Genomic DNA, 23,870 nt, shown 5'->3' with positions numbered 1-23,870 from the left:
GGGGCTGATAGGAAAAAGTGTTTCTCTGTCTCTCCATTTGCTTTCTGAAAGTGCCAAGACTGGTAATCTAAGTCAAAGCATGTATGTCCATGTTTTGCCAACTAATTTTAAAGAGGGACTTAAGTCTACAAGAGAAATATTGCTTGATAGAAACTAATAGTGATAAGTTAGTAGCTAAGAATTGTATCTTGCCATGTTTAAGTATTGTTCAATTGTTAAAAGTTAATTAATTTGTAATGGTTAAACTGTGTTGCTAAATAAAATTTTTTTCGATTAAAACTCCCTAATTTGTCAGGGGAATTGCACCTAGAATGAAACATCCTATCCTCACATTAGTGCCAAAATAGAAAATTGTTGGGATCTAGTCCGGCTTTATAATACACCTTTGGGGTTCGTGATTTGTTACCCTAACAATATATACAGTGAAGGGTTCAAACTAGGAGCTGTCTCCATGCTTCCTGCTGTACAGTCTAACAGTAGACTGATCCCTAGGTGTGAGTCATGTGTTATTGGTCCCATATCAACCCTATATGTGCCAGACTCTTAGTCTATATTTCATTTCACCCCACCCCCAAGTTCTTATGCAATGTATTTCACATTATTCCATTTTATCCCTTGTTATAACAACATTGTTATTACTACACCATCTTCCCCTTCCAGTTTGAGTTCATAGGTTCAGGCAGTCTGGAAGCCTTATAACCCTTGAAGTTTTAAGTTTATTTATTAATGTCACATGTAGGTTTACATTAGCACTGTAATGAAGTTTTTGTAAAAATCCCCTAGTCACTACACTGAGGCACCTGTTTGAGTACACTGAGGGAGAATTTAGCATGGCCAATGCACCAAACCAGCACATCTTTTGGACTGTGGGAGGAAAACAAAGCACCTGGAAGAAACCCATCCAGGCACAGGGAGAATGTGCAGACTCCGCACAAACAGTGACTCAAGCCTGGAATTGAACCTGGGTCCCTGGCGCCGTAAGGCAGCAATGCTAACCACTGTACTGCCCTTTCCTTATCTTGTTCACATTACTGTTGGAGGAGTAGTAGACTCTGTCATTGCTGATAAATGTGTGATTTAGAAGTTGTCCTGGAATCTGGACATCTTGTTTGATAGCTCCCCACTATTTGTGGGAATTGATGGTGTAGGCTGTTTTTCCTGACTGTACCCTCTTGGGTGCCAACCAGGTAGCACTGAGATTTGCCATCATACTTCCTGATAGTATCACCTCCTTCAAGATCTTTAACCCAGACCTTGCCATCCTTTCATCGTTGTGGAAAGTGTCTGATGTAGTAGTGTATATAGGACCACTCTTCTGTTTGGATGTCTTTCGTTACCAACCTTTGTATTAGGTTTTTCAGCGAGACTGGAAGTTGGGTGCAGAATTTCCTGTCCACCAGGAATTTGAATAGGGCCAAGCCACATTGTAATTGGATGGATCTGTAACTTAGCAATGTTGTGTAAAGTCCTCTTTCTTTTTTATACAGTAGAATCCCTATAGCGCAGAAGGAGGTCATTTGGCCCATCGAATATACACTGACTTTTCCAACAGCATCTATCCTAGGTCCACCTGTAACCCCGCTAATCCCCTTAACCTACACATCTTGGGACACTAAGGGCCAAATTAGTTTGACCAACGTATCTAACCTGCACATCTTTGGACTGTGGGAAGAAACCAGAGAACTTGAAGGAAATTAGTATGGTTGTTAGCGCGAGCGGGCGAAACAACTGCTACGGACTCAGGGTGAAGTTCAATAACGGCACAGCTTTATTTTCTTTACATTGACAGAGAAGCACAGTCAGGACGTACAATCGGACTGTCCCGAAAGCGCTCTGCCCATCCCTCGCAGCAGGCTATAGTTATACCTGAACTTTGGTGCAGTATGCGATTCAAATGCTCATAATTTATTTATAGTATTCGACCTTAGCCATCCTGAATCAATGTTTCCAAGTGTTGAGAAAATTGTTTTAGGTGTGTGTTAATTGTTTTGTCTGGTTATTTAATAGTCTAGAATCTCCAGGGTTTGAACCATAGGTGTGTCATTGATCTCAAAAGAGGTTTTGAGGGGCCAGGAATGTTTCCTTAACTATGCTAATTTTAGGTGTCTCCATGGGTTGTTTGACTGTTTTAAAGGTGCTGATTTTGATGGGGTGGAGATTTAGTTCTTGTAGGTGCCGTCCTGTCCAGCTTCCCTTATGTGCTAGCCCTCATTTGCATTCTAAAAGCATGCTCTTGCCTACTGATCGGTGTCTGTTACTTTGTGATTCTTAGTGGAGAGCTCTGAGGGTAACTTTAGTCTGCTTCCATTTTGTGTGCCCAATTTCAAAAAATTTGTTGTCTGATGACATGGTGGTGGAAGCCAGATGTGCTGGTGGAGTACAAAGTATGATTTGAAAATTGTGCACCATTATCAGATACAGTCTTGTCCTGGATGTTGTGGCTTGTAAGCCTCTCTACCAGTACCTTAATACTGGTGATGTGATAGTTTTATGTAGTTGCTTTATCTCAACCATCTGGAAAAGTAATCCCCCACTATGAGGAACAAAAATGCTGCTGAAGACATATTGATCAACACCCAGCCTTTCCCTTGAATCATCTCTTTGGCTTTGACTGTGCAATGCACACACATAGCAATTTGCTATGTAAATCACCCTGGAAATGCCAGGTTATTGGAGAGCAAATTGAGCCATATTCTATACTTGGTAATGCCTACATGGTCTTGGCATATGTTTTGAAGGATCTCTGATTGATGGGAAACTGGGATGAGCAACCGCTCATTGTAGACCAGATCCTCTATGACCGCTAACTGCTTTCAAACCAAGTTTCCATCATATCATCACTTGTTGATAGTAATGGCAATTGCAGCTGGCACAACCTTCATTAATCATTTGTTCCTGACAAATCTCTTGGAGTTTACTTGTGGTTGCTGGCAGATGTCTCCATGTTAATTGGGAGTACACTTCCAGTTCTTGATGAGATTGATGTTCTGTTTTGTTGTAAGGCCTACTGTGGTCCTGAAAAGTGTGTCAGCCATTGTTTGGTTTTTATGTTGGATGTATGCTGACCCATAGGAGCATAGGCAGAACCTCTGGATTCTGGAAGGCATATTTGCCAGTGCCTTGTCATCCTGTAATGCTAGTAGTTCATATTCTATTTCAATTGTGACTTCAAGGCTGATATACCTGAAAAATTCTCGCATGCCCTAGTGACTGCAAGGACCTCCTCCGACAGCATATCTCATCTGTGTCCAACAGTCCTCTGGGTGCATGGTGCACCAAATACACCAATCCATCCAGTTGTTCTTGGATTAGGACCACTGCAAGGGCTGTGGATGACGCATCTGCTGCTACAGTATGGACAGGGATGGGTCAAGATGGGCCAGATTGTCAGTGGACAGCAGCTTTGCCTTGATGCAAATGAATGCTTGCTCTTAATATGTGTCATGCTTGATCTTTCTTAAGCAGATGCCTCAAGGGTTCTGTGACCTGTACCAAATTTGGTATAAGCTTTGTCAGCCTGTTCATCAACCCCAAGAATTGCTGGAGGTCTAGAATTGAACATGGGGTTGGGAACTCGCAATAGGTTTAGTTTCCTGTGGGTCCATGATGATGCCTTTATTGCTGATGATGTGGCTCAGGAACTGAATTAATCGTTGGAGAACTCTATAGTTCTCATTCAGTGTCAGCCCTGCTTCTTGTCAGAAGCTTGAAGATTGCTGTATGTCTCTAGTCGTGTTCCTCCAGCATTGTACCATGAACCAATACATCATTCATATGGCAAATTACTCCCTGTTAGCCCTGCAAAATGGTTGACACTGAATACTGAAATATTTCTGGTGCCAAAGTGATTTCACATGGCAGGCAGCTAAAGCAGAATCTGCCGAAGTAGGCAATAATTTTGATTTACTATTGTCACAAGTATTTTCATACAGTGAAAGGCATTGTTTCTTGTGCACCATACAGACAAACATACTGTTCATAGAGAAGGGAACAACAGAGTGCAGAGTGTAACGTTACAGTCATAGCAAGGGTGTAGAGAGCGATCAACTTAATGCAAGATAAGTCCATTTGGAAGTCTGACAGCAGCAGGGAAGAAGCTGTTCTTGAGTTGGTTGGTATGTGACCTTAGACTTTTCCATCTTTTTTCTGAAGGAAGAAGATGGAAGAAAGAATGTCTGGGGTGCGTGACAGCCTTAATTATGCTGGCTGCTTCACTGAGGCAGTGGGAAGTGTAGACGAGTTAATAGATGGGAGGCTGGTTTGAGGGATGGATTGGGTACATTCATGACCTTTGTAGTTCCTTGCAGTCTTGGAACAGGAGCCATACCAAGCTGTGATACAACCAGAAAGAATGCTTTCTATGGTGCATCTGTAAAGGTTGGTGAGAATTGTAGCTGACATGCCAAATTTCCTTGATCTTCAGAGGAACTAGAGATATTGGTAGGCTTTCTTAACTATAGTGTAGGCATGGGGGGACCAGGACAGGTGGTTGGTGATCTGGATACCTAAAAACTTGAATCTCTTGACCTTTTCTACTTCGTCCCCATTGATGTAGACAGGGGCACATTCTCCTTTACGCTTCCTGAAGTTGATGACAATCTCCTTTGTTTTGTTGACATTGAGGGAGAGATCATTGTTGCCACACCAGTTCACCAGATTTCTATCTCATTCCTGTATTTGTCTCGTCATTGTTTGAGATCCAACCCACAACAATGGTGCCATCAGCAAACTTGAAAATCAAATTGGAAGGGAATTTGGCCACACAGTTATGGGGTATAAGTAGTATAGTAGGGGCTGAGAACAAAGCTTTGTAGGGCACTGGTGTTGAGGATGATCATGGAGGAGGTGGTGTTGCCTATCTTTACTGATTGTGGTCTGTAAGTTAGGAAGTTCAGGATCCAGTCACAGAGGGAGGTACTGAGGCCCAGGCCATAGAGCTTGGAGAAGAATTTTGTGGGAATAAGAACATAACATAAGAACATAAGAAATAGGAGCAGGAGTAGGCCATCTAGCCCTTCGAGCCTGCCCCGCCATTCAATAAGATCATGGCTGATCTGTTGTGGCTCAGTTCCACATTCCCGCCCTCTCCCCATAACCCTTAATCTCCTCTCTTATCAAAAACCCATCAACCCGCATCTTAAAAATATTTAGCGAGGTAGGCTCCACCACTTCAACGGGCAGAGAATTCCAGAGATTCACCACCCTTTGAGTGAAGAAGTTCCTCCTCAACTCCGTTCTAAACCGCCCCCCCTTTATCTTGAGGCTGTGCCCCCTAGTCCTACTATCCTTTCTGAGCGGGAAGAGTCTCTCCACCTCCATCTTGTCCATCCCATTCATCATCTTATACGTCTCAATGAGATCTCCCCTCATTCTTCTAAACTCTTAACGAGTACAAGCCTAATTTATTCAGCCTCTCCTCATAGCTCAACCCCCTCAACTCCAGAATCAGCCTAGTAAACCTCCTCTGCACTCCCTCCAAAGCCAAAATATCCTTGCGTAAGTACGGCGCCCAAAACTGCACACAGTACTCCAGCTGCGGCCTCACCAATGCCCTATACAGCTGCAGCAAGACCTCCCTACTTTTATATTCAATCCCCCTCGCTATGAAGGCCAGCATCCCATTCGCCTTCCTGACCACCTGCTGCATCTGCAAGCTGGGTTTTTGCGACTCATGCACAAGGCCCCTGAGGTCCCTCTACACCGTCGCCTGCTGCAGTTTTTCGCCACGTAAGTAATAATCCTCCTACCATTCTTCCTACCAAAGTGGACCACCTCACACTTGCCAACATTAAATTCCATTTGCCATTTCCTGGCCCATTCGCCCAGCCTATCTAGATCCTTCTGTAGACTCTCCACACCCTCCGCACAATTTGCCGTTCCACCAATCTTGGTGCCATCAGCAAATTTCAACACCATACACTCGGTTCCAATAATAATGAAGGCAGAGCTATAGTCAATAAACAGGAGTCTGACATAGGTGTCCTTGTTATCTACATATTAGAAGATAGAAAACTACAGCACAAACAGGCCCTTCGGCCCACAAGTTGCACCGATCATATCCCTACCTACTAGCCCTACCTCTAACCCTCAATCCCATTAAATCCCATGTACTCATCCAGAAGTCTCTTAAAAGACCCCAGCGAGTTCACCTCCACCACCACCGACAGCAGCTGATTCCACTCACCCACCACCCTCAGTGAAAAACTTACCCCAGCACCTTAAACCTGTGTCCTCTCGTAGCAACCATTTCAGACCTGGGAAATAGCCTCTGAGAATCCACCCAATCTATACCTCTCAACATCTTTTAAACCTCTATCAGGTTGCCTCTCAACCTTCGACTCTCCAGGGAGAAAAGACCCAGCTCCCTCAACCTATCCTTATAAGGCATGCCACCCAATCCAGGCAACATCCTTGTAAATCTCCACTGCACCCTCTCAATAGCTTCCACATCTTTCTTGTAATGAGGTGACCAGAACTGCGCACAGTACTCCAAGTGGGGTCTGATTAGAGACTTATAAAGCTGCAGCATTATCTCCTGACTCCTAAACTCAATTCCAGAGTTCCAGGGTTGTGGACAACAGCCTCTTCTTCAAGGGCAAGTTGCCAAAAGCCTCTGTTGGCATTCAGCTTTGGAAATGCTGTGTTCTTAGAGTTTAATCATGTTTTTATCCACTGAGGACATGGGATGTACTACTCTGGCTACAGCTTTATTGAGCTGTGTCAGGTCAATGCAAATGCAGATGGACCCATTCGGTTTTGGAATTGGAATCATCCTGCAACACCGTGCAGTTGGTTGTGCAACTAGGATGATGACTTCCATATGGGAAGCACACTTCAAGTGCTAAGGAGAAGCCCTGATTGTCAAATAAGGCTCAAGAGAAGCTCTGAAGATTTGAAAACGCAGCCAAGGTACTGCTTTGGTGGAGTGGTATTCTGCTTGGCATGGCTAAAGACCTGAAATTGTGCTTGTCAGATGATGCTTGACTAATTAGGAATCCAGGAAAATTGAATCTTAGAAAGCAAGATTGAAACCCTGCAAACTAGGCACTCATTAAAACTGAGTTGGAGCAACATTTGGAGAAAATTCCAAAGGAAGATCTTCGAAGCTAAAAGTTGGAAATTCTTGAGAGAGATTGTTTGACTGGTGTCTGGGTGAGTTGTTGAGAAATCCATGCAATTTGTTTTGGTTGCATCTGTCATTTGTTGTGCAGTGTATTCAACTATAGTTTGCCTATTAATTCACATGTACCACATACTTGCCTTGAATTTTGGATTATAAGATAGATATCACAAATTGTTTTCTCTTTTTGACCTTGCAAAGGAAAGTTTATTTTTGTTTGTTCAAACCTGTGAGGTCTTATTGCTTTTTTTAAATCTTAAGCTTGATCTACATCAAATAAAATATTATTTGTCCCTAACTGTATTCAACCAACAACCTGGGAGTCTGGGCAAAGAATCATAATATATCTGTCACCGATTGGGTCCTTTTCACTGAGAGCTTCAAGCTTCATGCCTCCTGATCCAGAAAGATATGTCAGGTGTGGTATTAGCAGTTGTGTCACCAGCCGTAACCTTCTGTCCAACAGGACCATAACACTAGCTTCTGTGTCCAATTTAAAGTTCGTGAGATGGCCATTAATCGAAATGTCCACATCTTAGATTTTTGTATTGGGATCTTTGACCTCACCCAAGAAGCATGACTGTATGTTCTCTTGGTGTGCAGCCTCGACCAAATGAATAATCTTTGGTTTTCTATGTATTGAACTATTTTGGCTTCAGTTTGCTGAAGTGTCCAATTTTAAGTCTCCCTGTTCGCATTTTGGGATCCTTTGTATGGTTTGCTTTATTTATGCAAAGACTTTATTTTAACATATTTCTGCCTATGTAACTATGCTAAGCTTTTAAAGTTAACTTGGCTACATTTTGAACTCAGCAAGCATGCTGGGATTAGCTTGGAAAATTGACTGCATTCTTTGAAATTACAATGCTAGCAGAAATTGCTTTCTCGTAAGCCAAAACAAAGCTTTTACGGCCACAGCTACAAACTGTTTATGAAAGTTAAGAGACACAGCTTGTACCAAGTAATTTCACAGATAACAAAAGTTACAATTCTGTATACAGTCATGTGTTCAATGTGAGGTTTGGGTCAACTGTCAGGGCTGAATTTTGCTGGTATTTCTATCTTTCTTTCCAGTTAATCAGTTTTTTCACTTTCTATAATGTGTTAATTTTTAAACTCTGCTCACTATAAGAAATTCAATATACCAGTGCAGTCCATGTCTATTCTGAGGAATGAATAGACCCTACAACATCCTTCAGCCATCCTGTACAGATCATTAGGATTGAGTCGACAGGTTCTCCTGGCTGTGGTACACAATCAAATTTAGTCTTTTCTTAAATTAAACATACAATGATTTCTATACTACTTCAAATTTAGGAAATGATGTGTTGATTCCTTGTCTAGCAATACTGTTATCTGCTATCGGACCTACCAAATAAAGCAGTGTGTTAACTTGTTGAGCTTCTGACTTTTTATCCCGACATGAAACAATCATGTATCAAAGGAAGTTTTTTCTTAAGTCCCAATTATGTGACTGATCTGGTGATTCAAGAATCTGTTTTTTCCAATGGATGTTTTAAGCGGCAATTTCTGACAACTGACCTATTTAAATCTCAAGACTTGCAGTATCGTGGAATTTAAATGTTTTAGCACACCCCAGTAGGTCTGCTGACTATGCACTCTGGGAATTGTAACTGGATCCAAAGGAGCCTTTGGAGTTTTCTGCTGCAATAAGGAATTTTAATTTTCTGCCTTCAGTTTCCAAGCGTTTCTTTGGACCTTTCCCTGGTGACATTCCTCTGCTCATTTGCTTCTTGAGCTTTTCTTCAAGTCAGGATTTTTCTTTAGTCGGGCAGGATTTAAAATTTTCTTTGTATTTTACGATGTTTTGGGGTTTTCCATTTGTTGCTATGTTGTCAGGTGTTGGATACCATTCAGTAGGTCTTGATTAAGGCTTTGTAATTTTAAGTATAGTAACTGTGTGTGCAAGAGCTATGTACATTATAAAGAGTTCAAGCCAGGAGCTTTCTGGTACACCGAGTTCTGTCCAATACTAGACTGACTTCAAGGAGTATATCATGTGTTCTGTTACATCACCTGTGATTGCTACTATAGTCAGTCCCATACAAACCCTATATGAGCCAGACCCTTGTTTTTTTTTCTTGCTGTTTTGGCTTCCTAATTTCCTTTCAAATTTTGTTCCTAGGCTTTCTATACTCATTCAGGCTTTCTGTAGCATTGAGCTTTTTGCATCTGGCATAAGCTGACATTAATTAAGAATTTAAGTTGATTATGGCAGAGTTTCATTAACTTTGGAAGTGGTTTGCTCAGTATGAAGATTTCCCAGATCACACTTATTATTGCCTGCTCTGGAAAGATTACAATCAACCAAGGCTTGAGTGAGAAAAGGGAGAAAAACAAATAAGCCACCTAATGATGTGTTTCCCTCGAATGCCACACAAGTTAGACAGTACTTGAAGGAAATGATACTGCATCTTCATTCTCATGCTGGGTGTCTTCCACATTCTTAAAGGCTGTTGGAATCCCATATCACTATTCCAAGTTGCCCATGATAATTTCTTCTAAGGATCACTTTCAAAACAGTTTTAATCTGTCCCCTGTCTATCAATGATAGATACTGAACTGTTGTGCTAGTGCTGACACCACTGCAAGGTAACACTCAAAAACACTTTGTGCCTAGGGGCCAAGTGGTGGACAAAATGGCTTCTGCCTAAAGCCTTTGTTTCACCCATGATGACCTCAGCGGCCATATGACTATGGTAAGCCACACGAGGAATCATAGAATCCTTAGTGAAGAAAAAACCATTTGGCCCATTTGAGTCTGCATCAACTCTCCAACAGAATGTCTTACCCAGGCCTGTAACCCCCCACATTTCCCATAGCTAATCCATCTAAACTACATATCTTGTGACACTAAGAGAATTTATCATGGCCAATCCACTTAACTTGCACATCTTTCGACTGTGGGAGGAAACCCACAGGCAGAATCAATGCAGAAAGACACCCAAGGCCAGAATTGAACCTGGGTCTCTGGAACTGAGGTACAGTGCACAAAGCCATTTCTCCAAACAACAAAGTGTACAGAACTTAACGGACTTCACAAATCTTCATTGCATTTGCATTTAAAAACAAAATTTGATTAAATTCAGTCAACTATAATGTAGAGTGAGTGAAAAGTTAATTTGAAAGGACTTGGTCAAAAGGCATTTGAAGTAATGTGGTTACAATTTTTATATTGTTTTTAACAAGTACTGGAAACCATCCCCCAACAATAGTGATGCTAATCTAAGAGAGAAGCAACTCTATTCTGCAATTTTTTTTGTCACTTTAGAACATAGAACATTACAGCGCAGAACAGGCCCTTCGGCCCATGATGTTGCGCCGACCAGTTAAAAAACAATGACCCTCTAACCTAAACCAAACCCTTACCATCCACAAACCTATCCACGGATATCTTAAACGCCCCCAAACTAGGCGCATTTACAACTGCAGCAGGCAGGGCATTCCAATCCCTCACCACCCTCTGGGTAAAGAACCTACCCCTGACATCCGTCCCATAACTACCACCCCTTAATTTAAAGCTATGACCCCTCGTGCTAGCTTTCTCCATCCGAGGAAAAAGGCTATCACTGTCCACCCTATCTAAACCTCTAATCATCTTATATGTTTCAATAAGGTCCCCTCGTAGCCACCTTCTTTCTAACGAAAACAACCTCAAATCCCTCAGTCTCTCCTCATAGGACCTCCCCTCCATACCAGGCAACATCCTGGTAAACCTCCTCTGCACCCTCTCCAAAGCCTCCACATCCTTCCTATAATGTGGGGACCAGAACTGCACACAATACTCCAAGTGCGGTCGCACCAGAGTTTTGTACAGTTGCAACATGACGCTGCGGTTCCTAAATTCAATCCCCCTACCAATAAACGCCAAGACACCGTATGCCTTCCTAACAACCCTATCTACTTGATTCCTAACTTTCAGGGATCTATGTACACATACACCTAGATCCCTCTGTTCATCCACACTATTCAGAGTCCTACCGTTAGCCCTATACTCTACACATCCGTTATTCCTGCCAAAGTGAATTACCTCACACTTCTCCGCATTAACTCCATCCTCCACCTCTCGGCCCAGCTCTGCAACTTGTCCAAGTCTCCCTGTAGACTAAGACACCCTTCCTCACTATCTACCACACCTCTGACTTTGGTGTCATCAGCAAATTTACTAATCCACCCAACTATACCCTCATCCAGATCATTTATAAAAATTACAAACAGCAGTGGCCCCAAAACAGATCCCTGAGGCACACCACTCGTAACTGAACTCCATGTCGAATACTTACCATCAACCACCACCCTCTGTCTCCTATCTGCCAGCCAATTCCTAATCCAATTTCCTAGATTACCCTCAATCCCATACATCTGCAATTTCTTTGTCACAAGGTTTGTCACTCGAAAAACATGAAGCTACACGGACAAATAAATGGTCAAAAACATTAATTGTGTTTCTCTCTCCAGAGAGATACTGCCAGATCAGTTAAGAATTTGTAGCATTTTTTATTTTTATTTCAGATTTCCAGTATCCGCAATATTTTAACCTTTGAAGCAAGCAAATCAACATTTTTGTACAATTGTTCTCCTCTGTTACAGAAAAAAATCAGACATATTTAAAAACAATTTATCATAATTTATTAAAATGGATGTAATTTGTTTGTGTCTGTTTGCTAAACATTTTTGTATGCTTTCACTTACCAATTGCAAAAAGAATGAAAGCAAAATCAGGAGTTTAGAAAATGCCCCTATGGCTTTTCTCCCAGCTTGTTCACAGTAGTGTCCAGGGAACAAGTCTGTAATAAATTCAAAATACTGGGATGCTGGAACTTGAAATAAAAACTGAATGTGGGGAAAAATTCAGTTGGTCTGGCAGCATCTGTGAAAAGATAAAAGAAAACGGAGTTCATGTTTGGAGTCTGTACTGGATTTGTAATTCCTAGTAAATGCAGGACAGCCCAAATTTCTAGATTATATGGATTAGATGATGCTGCAGTGAAGTGAATTAAGTTGGTAAAGGATGCTGGAAACAGAAAATGCTAGAAAATCGCAGTAGGTCTGACAGCATGTTTGGAGTCATCCTGATTTGAAACATTGGCTTTATTCTCTCTGTGGAAATGCCAGATTGGATTGGGGTAAACACAGTAAGAAGTCTCAACACCAGTTGAAGTCCAACAGATTTATTTGGTAGCACAAGCCACTAGCTTTGAGTGCTGCTCCTTCATCAGGTAGTGGGAGTTCTGCTCACAAACAGGGCATAGACACAAAACTCAATTTACAAAATAATGGTTGGAATGTGAATCTTTACCAGTAATGAAGTCTTAAAGGTACAGACAATGTGAATGGAGAGAGGGTTAAGCACAGGGGGGCACGGTAGCACAGCAATTAGCACTGCTGCTTCATAGCTCCAGGGACCTGGGTTCCATTCCCGGCTTGGGTCTCTGTCTGTGTGGAGTTTGCACATTCTCCTCGTGTCTGCATGGGTTTCGTCCGGGTGCTCCGGTTTCCTCCCAGAGTCCAAAGAAGTGCAGGTTACGTTGATTGGCTTTGCTAAATTGGCTGTAGATGCATAGGTTAGAGGATTAGTGGATAAATGAGTACAGATATTGGGGTAGGGCCTGGGTGGGATTGTGGTCGGTGCAGACTTGATGTGCCGAATGGCCTCTTTCTGTACTGTAGGGTTTCTATGACTTTGAGGTTAAAGAGATGTGTATTGTCTCCGGTTAATTGTCCTGTTTGTGAACAGAACTCCCACTTACCTGATGGAGTAGCGCTCCGAAAGCTAGTGGCTTGTGCTACCAAACAAATCGGTTGGATTTCGACCTGGTGTTGTCAGACTTCTTACTCTATTCTCTCTGAACTTAAATTGGGGCCCATTTTAAAGCTTTTACAAGATAGGGATTTGCAGCGCATAAAATTAAATTTAGACAGCGCATTAAACCAATTGCAAGTACTGTTTGGGTGCATTTTCTTTGTAAAACACATTGTAAACGTAAACCAAGCCCTGCACCAAGTTTCCTTTGTACTTTTTCGTTTCTGTTCGGGCCGTTCCCCCTCCTTCTGGGGAGCCGCCCCCTTTTTTCTTTGTCCTTATGAAATTTGAGTTTGTTTGCTTCTTTCGACCCGAAAGACCCTCAAGCCCTGCACCAGTACCGTTACTGCCAAAGCAAAGGCGCACCGAGCGGATGTCCGGTCGGCTGGAAGCGGAAGTGAGTCTTGTTCCTTGTTCGGTGTGTGAGTGGAAGCGGCCGGCATGGCGAACCCTTCTCCGAAAGTGAAGCCATCGAAGGCGGACAATCCGCTGGTTTACCTGGACCTCAGCGTCGGCGGGGAGGCAGGTAAGGGAGACTGGCGATGGCGGCTCACTGTCTTTGCCTAGCCGCCGTCGCCACTCAAAAAAGAAATCCCTCTACTGAGCTTGTGCTGCTGGGTCCGTTATCCACGGAACTTTCCAGAACCTTTTTTCACAGGATTTTGACTGTAACTTAATTAGTGTTAATGTAAGCCTACTTGTGACACTAATCAATAAAAAAACTTAAAACAGAGCCCTCTTGTCCACGGAATTTTCCAGAACGTCCTGAACCAAGTTTAGAGAATGATCGGTGTTTTCTTTTGAAGTCCTCTGTTTGTTTGTATTAGCATATTGCCTCTGTCCAGTTGCTTATAACTAATTTGCTCTGTCAGTGCTTTCTCCCAGCGGCAGGACCTTTTTGAGTGTATGATTACGTTGAGAAGGAATTGTGAGCATGCTTCAGGAACCATGATACCTCGCTGTTTTCACCTGTACATCTCTCTTCCCAGTGAAATGTGCTTGATGCATATGTCGTACAGATTATGTGCATGTATCATGTCTGTATTTGCTACCATGCTGCCCTGGTGAGTTCAGTTTCTCTGCATTTTCACTGACAGCATGCTGGCACAGTGGTTAGCACTGCTGCCTCTCAGCCATGATGCGGAAATGCTGGTGTTGGACTGGGATAAGCGCAGTAAGAAATCTTGTAACACCAGGTTAAAGTCCAACAAGGTTATTTGGCAGTACTAGCTTTCGGAGTCTTAAGCTCCTTCATCAGAACACTCACTTGATGAAGGAGCTTGAGGCTCTGAAAGCTAGTACTGTCAAATAAACCTGTTCGACTTTCACCTGGTGTTGTGAGACTTCTTACTGTGCCTCACAGTGCCAGGGACCCAGGTTTGATTTGCAGCTTGGGTCATTGTTTGTGCAGGGAATTATAGGCCAGTTAGTTTAACGACTGTTGTAGGTAAAATGCTAGAATCCGTGATCAAGGAGAAAATAGTGAGGCATCTTGAGGAGAATTGTTTGATAGAGCTGACGCAGCACGGTTTCGTTAAGGGGAAGTCGTGTCTGACAAATTTATTGGAGTTCTATGAGGATGTGTCTAGGGCGGTGGATAGAGGAGAGCCGGTAGATGTGGTGGTTCTTGATTTTCAGAAGGCATTTGATAAGGTGCCGCACAAGAGGTTATTACAGAAGGTTAGGGGGCATGGAGTTGGGGGTAGGGTGTTAGCGTGGATAGGGGATTGGATGTCAAATAGGAGGCAGACAGTGGGGGTCATTGGGTGCTATTTGGATTGGCGGTTGGTGACTAGTGGAGTGCCCCAGGGATCGGTGCTGGGGCCTCAGCTATTTACCATTTATATAGATGATCTGGAGGAGGGAACCAAGTGTATGGTGTCAAAATTTGCTGATGACACCAAGATTGGTGGAACAGCAAATTGTGCAGAGGGTGTGGAAAGTCTGCAGAAGGATCTAGATAGGCTGGGCGAATGGGCCAGGAATTTAATGTTGGCAAGTGTGAAGTTGTCCACTTTGGTGGGAATAATGGTAGGAAGGACTATTACTTGCATGGCGAAAAACTGCAGCATGCAACGGTGCAGAGGGACCTCGGGGTCCTTGTGCATGAGTCGCAAAAACCCAGCCTGCAGGTGCAGCATGTGGTCAGGAAGGCGAATGGGATGCTGGCCTTCATAACGAGGGGGATTGAATATAAAAGTAGGGAGGTCTTGCTGCAACTGTACAGGGCACTGGTGAGGCCGCAGCTGGAGTACTGTGTGCAGTTTTGGTCGCCGCACTTACGCAAGGATATTTTGGCCTTGGAGGGAGTGCAGAGGAGGTTTACTAGGCTGATTCTGGAGTTGAGGGGGTTGAACTATGAGGAGAGGCTGAATAAACTAGGCTTCTACTCGTTAGAGTTTAGAAGAATGAGGGGAGATCTCATTGAGACGTATAAGATGATGAATGGGATGGATAGGGTAGAGGTGGAGAGGCTCTTCCCACTCAGAGGACAGTAGGACTAGAGGGCATAGCCTCAAGATAAGGGGGGGCAGTTTAGAATGGAGTTGAGGAGGAACTTCTTCACTTAAAGGGTGGTGAATCTCTGGAATTCTCTGCCCGTTGAAGTGGTGGAGGCTGCCTCGCTAAATATTTTTAAGACGCGGGTAGATAGGTTTTTGATAGGTAAGGGGATTAAAGGTTATGGGGAGAAGGCGGGAAAGTGGAACTGAGCCACGACAAATCAGCCATGATCTTATTGAATGGTGGGGCAGGCTCGAAGGGCTAGGTGGCCTACTCCTCCTATTTCTTATGTTCTTATGAGTCTGCACATTCTCCCTGTGACTATGTGGGTTTCCTCCCACAGTCCAAAGATGTGAGTTAGGTGCATTGGCCATGCTAAATTATCCCTCGGTATATCCGAACAGATGCTGGAATGTGGTGACTAGAGGATTTTCATAGTAGCTATATTGAAGTGTTAATGTAAGTCTGCTTGTGACACTAATAAATAAGTGCGAGATAATTGGCAAAAATTGATAGAAAAATGAGTTTTTTTGTATGCAGCAAGTTATGATCCAGTTGGAATGGTAGTGGATGCAGATTTAGTTGCAACTTTCAAAAGGGAACTGGATATCTATTTGAAACCAAAAATTGCAGGGCCATGGGAAAGAGTCAAGGAATGTTTTATATTCTTTTACTGGAGCTGGGTGTCACTGGCTAGGCAATAATTCCTAACTATCCTAACTATCCTGGAGAAATTGGTGTTGATGAGCTACCTTCATGACCTGCTACAGTCCATATGGTGCAGATACACTCTCAGTGCTTTTAGAGGGAATTTCAAGATTTTAACAAAGAAGGAACAGCAATATGATTCCAAGTAAAGATGCTGTGTGGCTTGGAGGGGAACTTGATGGTATTTTCAGACATCTGCAGCCCTTGCCCTTCTAGTTGATAAAGGATGCTGAGCTCGAAGGTGCAGCCTAAAGACTCTTAGTGAGTTGCTGCAAAGCACTGTGCGTCAGTGGTAGTGGGAGTGGATGTTGAAAGTGGTAGATGGGATACTTATTAAGCAGCTGCTTTGTCCCGGATGGTGTCAAGCTTCTTGTGTTGTTGGAGCTACAGTCGTCCAGGCAAGCGGAGAGTATTCCATCACGTTGTTTATTTGTGCCTTGCAGATGGTGGACAGGCTTGGGGAGATGGGAGGTCAGTTACATGCCATTGAATTCCTAGCCTCGTGGAGCCATTATTTATATGCTGATCCCATTCAGTTTCTGATCAATAGTAACCCACAGCATGCTGATCATGTGAGACTCTGAGATGGTAATGCTATTGAATGTCAAGGGGAGATGGTTAAATTTTCTCTTGTTGGAAATAGTCATTTCCTGATACTTGTATGGCTCGAATAATGCTTGCCATTTATTAGCCCAGGCCTGAAAGCTGCCCAAGTTCAATGGGACTCTCTGTGGAACAATCCTGTCGGTTCCACATGTTTGCTTGGTCTCTGATAGGTTTATTTTCTTTAGATCTCCATCAAATTCCTTTTCATAATCAGTGATTGTTTACACTCCCGTTGCCCTCACAGGCAGAAAGTTCCAGGGCATGACCACTCAATAAAAAAAAGTTCTTCCTCATATTCTGCTTGTATGTCTTAAGTCCTTGTCCCCTAATTTTGCACTATTAGCTAATGGGAACAGTTTTCCTTGTCAACATTGACAGGTTTGGACAATCTTGAACAGCTCTAGCAAATCTCCTCCTGTCTCCTTCATTCGAAGGTGAACAACCACAGCTCTTCCAATCTAATCTTGTTGCTAAAATTCCCCATCTCTAGAACTATTCTGGTAAATGTCTCCACCCCCTCAAGCATCCTCATTTTTCCTGAAGTGCCATGACCAAAATTGGATGCCGAGGTTTATGAAATAATTCCCCAATTTTTGTACTCACTACCTCTATTAATGAAGCCCTGCCCACTCTCTCAATATGCCCTGTCACCAGTAAAAATCAATGCACACACATCCCTAGATCCCCTGCTCCTGCATTTTCTTTATAACTGTGCCATTAGGTTTGTGTTGCCTCTTCTTGTGCATCATGTCACTCCTCTGTGGAATTCCACCTGTTACTTGTCTGCCTATTCTGCAGTGTGATCTATGTCATGTGATTCAATTCATTCTGACTGTTTTTCCATTCCTCCATGTTTGGTATCATTGGCAAACTTTGAAATTCTACTGTATTGCAAGCTCCAAGTAATTTATATATAGCAAAAAAAGCAATTTGCCTTGCACTGATTCTTAAAGGAACACTGCTGTCTATTTTCATCCAGTGTTTTAAATAGTCATTTATCACAACTTGCTGAATTCTGTTCTTAAGCCTTTTTAAAAAATCTGATTCAATGAGCCTCAAATTCATTAACCAACCTTTTATTTGGTACCTTGTCAAATGCATTCTTAAAAAAATTTATATAACATCCACTGCATTCCCTTCATCAACCTTCTCTTTCACTTCATCACAAAATTTAATTAGATTACTCCAGCATAATTTGCATGTTCCAAATCTATGCTGGCTATCCTTAATTAAATTGAACCTCTTCAAATGTCTGTGGATTTCTTTCTTCCCTGATTGACATTTCTAAAGCCTTAAACACTATTGTCATCAAACTAACTGGCTTGGAGTTGCTAAGACTGTCCTTGCGTTCCTCCTTGAATAAAGGTGAATATGCCACTCTTTTGGTACCTTCCCACTATCTTGAGAAAATTGAGAGATTATGGTAAGACTTTCATCTGTCTCTACCCTCACTTCTTTCAGCAACCTGGGATGCAAACCATCCAGACCAGGTGGCTTATGTGCCTTGGGTATAGCCAGCCTTTCCAATAACTCCTTCCTTTCAATTTTCACTGGGTCCATTGCTTTTATTATATCTGCTTCTATTGACATTTTGTCAGATTCCTTCTTAATAAACATCTATATAAATTACTCACTAAGCAGTCTGGCGTTTTTCTATGCCTTTGAGCATTTCTTTGTCACTAATATGGCCCACTCCACTCCTTATAATTTACATGCTGCTGGAAGATATTTGGCTTCCCTTTTACTTCAACTGCCATTGGATTCTCAAATTCTCTCCATGTCAGTCTTATTTTCCTCTTCACCTCCCCACTCAATTCCATGTATTTGTCCTGGTTCTCACTTGAAGAATTCACCTGACATGCATCATAAAACCTCCTTTTGTTTCATCATAATCTCTATCTCACTTGCCTTCCAAAGAGTCCTGTGTTTTTTATTCCCCTCTCTTTTGCCCAAGTTGGAACGTACCTAGCTTGTAACTGAAGCATGTGTTCAAGATGTTCCATTTCAGCTCTTCCTGTCAGTATTTAATTTTACCCTGGCTGGCCTCATCACATTGAAATTAGCCTTCTTCCAATCTAGATGTTTTACTTTATTATCTTTCCTTCCTTTTCTCTATTACTGATCTAAAGTTTATATGATATTCTTGCCCAAGTGTTCCCCCACAGACACCTGGTACACCTCATTTCCGAGCATTAGATCCAGCAATGGTTCCTTTCTAGTTGATCAGAACATAACCGATCAAAGAAGTTCTGAACACATTTCATAAATTCCTTCTCATTGCCCTTTGATCTAACATCATCCCAATCAATATTTGGATATTTAAGTTCCCTCAAAGTCACCACTCTGTAGTTCTTGCACATCTGTGATTTTCCCTGCAGATTTTCTCCTTTGTCTTATCTCTGCTTGGCAACTTGTAGGTTATCCCAGGTAATGTCATCTTGTCTTCTTGCTTCTCAACTTGAACCAAATGAACTCTGCACTTCCCCCTCAAGAACATCCCCTCTTTCCAACACTGCAGTGTCTTCCCAAATCAGTACACTCATTCACGTCTCTGATTTCCTTCTGTCTTTTCTGAACACTTTACATTAAGCACCCAGTCCTCACCATTCTTAAGCCATTTTTCCATTATTGCTGTAATGTTACATTCCCATGTGACTGCTTGTCACTCACCAACTTATTTGCCATATTTTGTGTTTACATACGTGGATTGAATCCTGGCTTTGCGTTCCCTGTCATCCTTCCAATTCCACTTCTTTCTAAATGGGGAAATATTTCCTTTTTTAGAAAAGCCCAACACTCTCCCTCCTTTATGCAGCCTATTCCTTGTTTCTACTTCTAGATGCTGGTGCCCATCCTCTTGCAAATTTAGATTAAACTCTCTCCAAAAGCACCAATTAACTTCCCTGTGAGGACATTAGTCCCAGTCCTATTGAGGTGCACCCTGTCCTGTTTGAATAGGTGCTTCCTGCCCAAATATTGGCCCCAATACCTAAGAACTTGCCCTCCTTTTTTCACCATGTTTCAAGCCATGCATTAGCCTCCCTATCTTTCTATTTCTACTCTGGCCAGTGCATGGCACTGGAATCATTTAGAGATTACTGCATTTCAGGACCTAATGAGTATGTGTATAAGGTAGATTGAGAAGAGGATAGGGTTAAAATGAAATGCGTAACTAGAAATCAGTTGAGGGATAAACTGGTTATGGAAAGTGCCTGAGGTGAGGGCAACAAGACTCACTGAAACTAATGATCACATTAAAGAAACTGCTAATAGGTAATTGTGGTTCTGGCTTTGGAGGGCAGGGCCTTATCGATTGGCCTTTTGGTTTTGACAGTAATCTAATCAGAAACTTTAATAGCCATGTCCTGATGTGGCTATCGCCTTTTGTTCTTTGAAAGTAATCTAATCAAAATGTAACAATACAGTTATGCTTTATTGGCTAACAGAAGTATATGGATGTATCTCCGTCGTGTGTGACTGAAACTATTTTGTAAGCCAGACAGACTCTCAAACCCATGCTTGATGCGCACGTGTAGCGATCTCTCCTCCGATGCAATAAAGAAGGTTTGCGGAGAAACCTGTGTCTATATCAGTTTTTGATCCGACTTTTGAAAGCAAATTCCACAATTGGCAAGGCAGCCAGGAGCCCAAATGCATAGTACTGGTCAACCGGTGTCAGCGATTGAGACGGGGCAAGGAAGGACAGACGGACAGCGACACAAAGTAAGATTAACCTTGGTCTCTCTCTACCATCCTGTGCTTCTATCTCAATCCCTTCGGCGAGCTAGTAACTATCCTATGGGCTCCTCGAATCTGGACATAAGATAGTTGGAGAGACACAGGTAACAAGAAATCCTGGCTGGCTCGGTGTGGCATTTGCTTTCGGAAGTCAGATCAAAAACTGATGAGACATAGGTTTCTCAGCAAGCCTTCTTTATTGATTGAATAAACCTGTGGACTCTAACCTCCAGGCACATGTGGGGGATTTGAACCCTCCACTCTCTTGTTACCTGTGTGTCTCCAACTATCTTACCTGTATTGCCTGGTAATTGTTGATGCGTTTAGCAAATTGTTGGGAATGCTTCCATCCATGAACAACAAGGCTTCCACAGTAGTGTAGATCCCACTAGTGGAAATAATCCCTAGGTTTGGGATACCACGAAGACTTTCTTCTGATAATGGGCCACATTTTATTGGAAAGATCAACCAAGAACTATGCTCTGTGCTTAAAATTAACCAAAATTCCACTGCTCCCATCATCCAAGGGCCACGGGGATGGTAGAACGCTCAAATGGAATCCTTAAGGATAAGCTAACCAAACTCTCCTTTGAGACAGGACTGAATTGGCTAAAGGTCCTTCCATTGGCACTATCATATGTGCATTTACCCCCCCATACAAGTACTGGTTTAAATGCTGCTGAGATAATATATATGGGTGCCCACTTAGAACCTCCATGGGATAGTGCTACACCTCTTCCTCCCCAGATAGATCTACATGTCATGCCTGACCAACTCCAGCAATATTTTAAACAATTGACTATGTCTCAAGTTTTCACACACAGAGGTGAAGGAATCTACTAGCCCTCCACCCGACAAGGATAGAGATTGGGAAGGAGCTGAAACCGGGGACTGGGTGCTGATTCGTGACTGGGAATGACCCAAACTAGGACCTTGCTGGAGAGGACCATTCCAAATTCTGCTACAGACCCCAACTGTGGTGAAGGTGAAAGGGCTGGAAAGATGGATACATCTGAGCGGCTGTAAGCGTTGGACAACTTGATCACACCTAATCCAGAACGACTAGTGAAGAAAGACTTGTCAATTTCAAAAACCAGGATCTCGGTCCTTTTCTGGTCTTTCTAACTATTCTTCCCCAACGCTTTTTGATTGTTATAAAGTGTGATCTTATTGTTGCTCTCACCCTCACTGCAAGTAACAACAGTTGAAGGAAATTGGAGTTAGTATAAAGGGACTGGGCTTATGGGTAAAGGTGCTGGTTCTGGTGGCTCTAGTCCTTGAGTCAGAAGCTAGAACCATTATTTGCAAGGCTAATCAATCCAACCAGGTATATCATTTTTGTGGTCATGGGATGTTCTTGTTTGTAATGACACCTGTGAAGGCTTATTTGGATGATGGAATGTGATTTAAAATAGACTTCTGTAACAGATACCTAGTCTGGGCAGTTAGAAAATTGGTTTTAGACAAATGCAATCTTTGGACTTTACCATGTTGGTACTCGGGATGCAAATTCAAATTTTACCTGTGAAAGAGATCCCTTGGAGGGAAAATATGATCATTTTCTCTAATGGAAAGTGCTTCAGAGAAGCCTTGGTTGATGATTCCCCCCCCACCCCCCACCCCCACAAAAGACCGGAAGACTACTCCCTTGTCCGACAGAAGTGAGACTTCCCTAACCTGGATGTTCTGGACCTTCCCCATCCCCAGAACCACATCTCTGGCAAATACTTCTATCAAGTTCATCAATACCTCTATGATACAAATACCATTGTATGTTATCCCAACCCCCTTGGAGTTGGTTCCCTCTTTTCAGTCTATCCCCTTTGGGACCAGGAACAACTCCCCTTTAATTATGCTACTGCCAGTAGGACGCTCCCTGAAACCAAATGTATTGAGCTCCAATACGATCCTAACCTAGCCCCACCAGCAGATTGCTATTACCTACCCCTGATGAAGGAAGGTGAACAAGAGATGGGAGCTAGCTGGTGGAAAGAAAACCTCTCGTGGGAACAGTGTCCCTGGCTCCCACTCTCCCAGGAACAACCGGGGCTATGAAAGTTGCTTTGCAGGACACGGATGGGGGTGCTCCAAGATCTATATATGCGTAGAAAACCCCTGCCTCCACAAAGCCTGTTGCCACCAACACTGTGCATACTAGGATAAGGAACATCTGCACTGATTCCAGGTGCATACCTTTGATTTGGGGAGAATAACTTGTCTGTGGCCACAAGAATGGTACCCACCTTCGAGCTCATGGTCTAGATGATCATGGCCGAAGACCAGTGAACTGCTCTAACCTAGTAGATGTCTATCTGGGTACTGAGTACTATAAGGTCAAAACTAAGGGTATTGAACTCTTCAACACTATGTACACAGACTGTGGGTAATTCTTTTCTATATTGGAACAGTTACTAATTACCTCACATACTCTTACTCTGAATGGGTAGCTATAGGTACCTTATACCCAACAGCTGTACCCTGCTCTGGACATTGGAGACTCGGGGGTCAATATTATACACTCCCGGCAGGGATTCACAAACAAAGTATCCGAGTTTTGTGCAGACTATGAAGAGTTGACAGCCCTTTCGCTGAAGGAGATTGTCATCGATTTCAGGAAGCGTAGTGGAGCTCCAGTCTACATCAACGGGGACAAAGTAGAAATAGTTGAGAGCTTCAAGTTTTTAGGTGTCTGGATCACCAACAACCTGTCTTTTTCCCCCCACGCTGACACTATAGCTAAAAGCCCACCAACACCTTTTTTAATTTCTCAGAAGACTAAGGAAATTTTGCATATCAGCTGCAACTCACACCAACTTTTACAGATGTACCATAGCATTTTTTCTGGTTGTATCACAGCTTGGTGTGGCTTCTGCTCTGCCCAAGTCTGCAAAAACTACAAAAGGTAGTGAATGTAGCTCAATGCATCACGCAAACCAACCTCCCATCCATTGACTCTATACTTTCCTGCTTGGATTTCATGCACACTGGGCATTCTCTCTTCCACCTTCTGCCATTGGGAAAAAGATACAAAAGTTTGAGGGCACGTACCAACCAACTCAAGAACAGCTTCTTTCCTGCTGCCATCAGACTTTTGAATGGACCTACCTTGCTTTAAGTTGTTCTTTCTCTACATCCCAGCTGTGACTAACACTACATTCTGCAGTGTTTTGTTTCCTTCCCAATGAACAATATGCTTTGCCTGTATAGCACGCAAGAAACAATACTTTTCATTGTATACTAATACATGTGACAATAATAAATCAAAAGAATTGGAGTTGTATAGCTCTATTAATCAAACTGGCATTGTTCCCCACCACTGCTGATAACAACATAACTGGTTTCAGTGAAACTATGCAGTATGTTGGCGCAATA

The 23,870-nt window shown here is 42.7% G+C and overlaps 1 protein-coding gene across 1 annotated transcript in view; it reads left to right on the top strand.

Annotated features, from left to right (window-relative positions):
- The first annotated feature begins 13,338 nt into the window (after positions 1-13,338).
- ppid (peptidylprolyl isomerase D) overlaps positions 13,339-23,870 on the top strand; it is a 41,133-nt gene continuing 30,601 nt past the window's right edge. Inside the window, exon 1 of the mRNA XM_080193475.1 lies at positions 13,339-13,470. Within this exon, the coding sequence (XP_080049601.1) occupies positions 13,386-13,470 (85 nt within the window). The 5' untranslated portion in view covers positions 13,339-13,385. The remainder of the gene's footprint in view (positions 13,471-23,870) is intronic.

Source organism: Carcharhinus amblyrhynchos, chromosome 1 (genome assembly GCF_965287045.1).
Source record: "Carcharhinus amblyrhynchos chromosome 1, sCarAmb.v2.hapA, whole genome shotgun sequence".
NCBI classification, from domain to species: Eukaryota; Metazoa; Chordata; class Chondrichthyes; order Carcharhiniformes; family Carcharhinidae; genus Carcharhinus; species Carcharhinus amblyrhynchos.
This window is presented reverse-complemented; position numbering and strand designations above follow the sequence as displayed.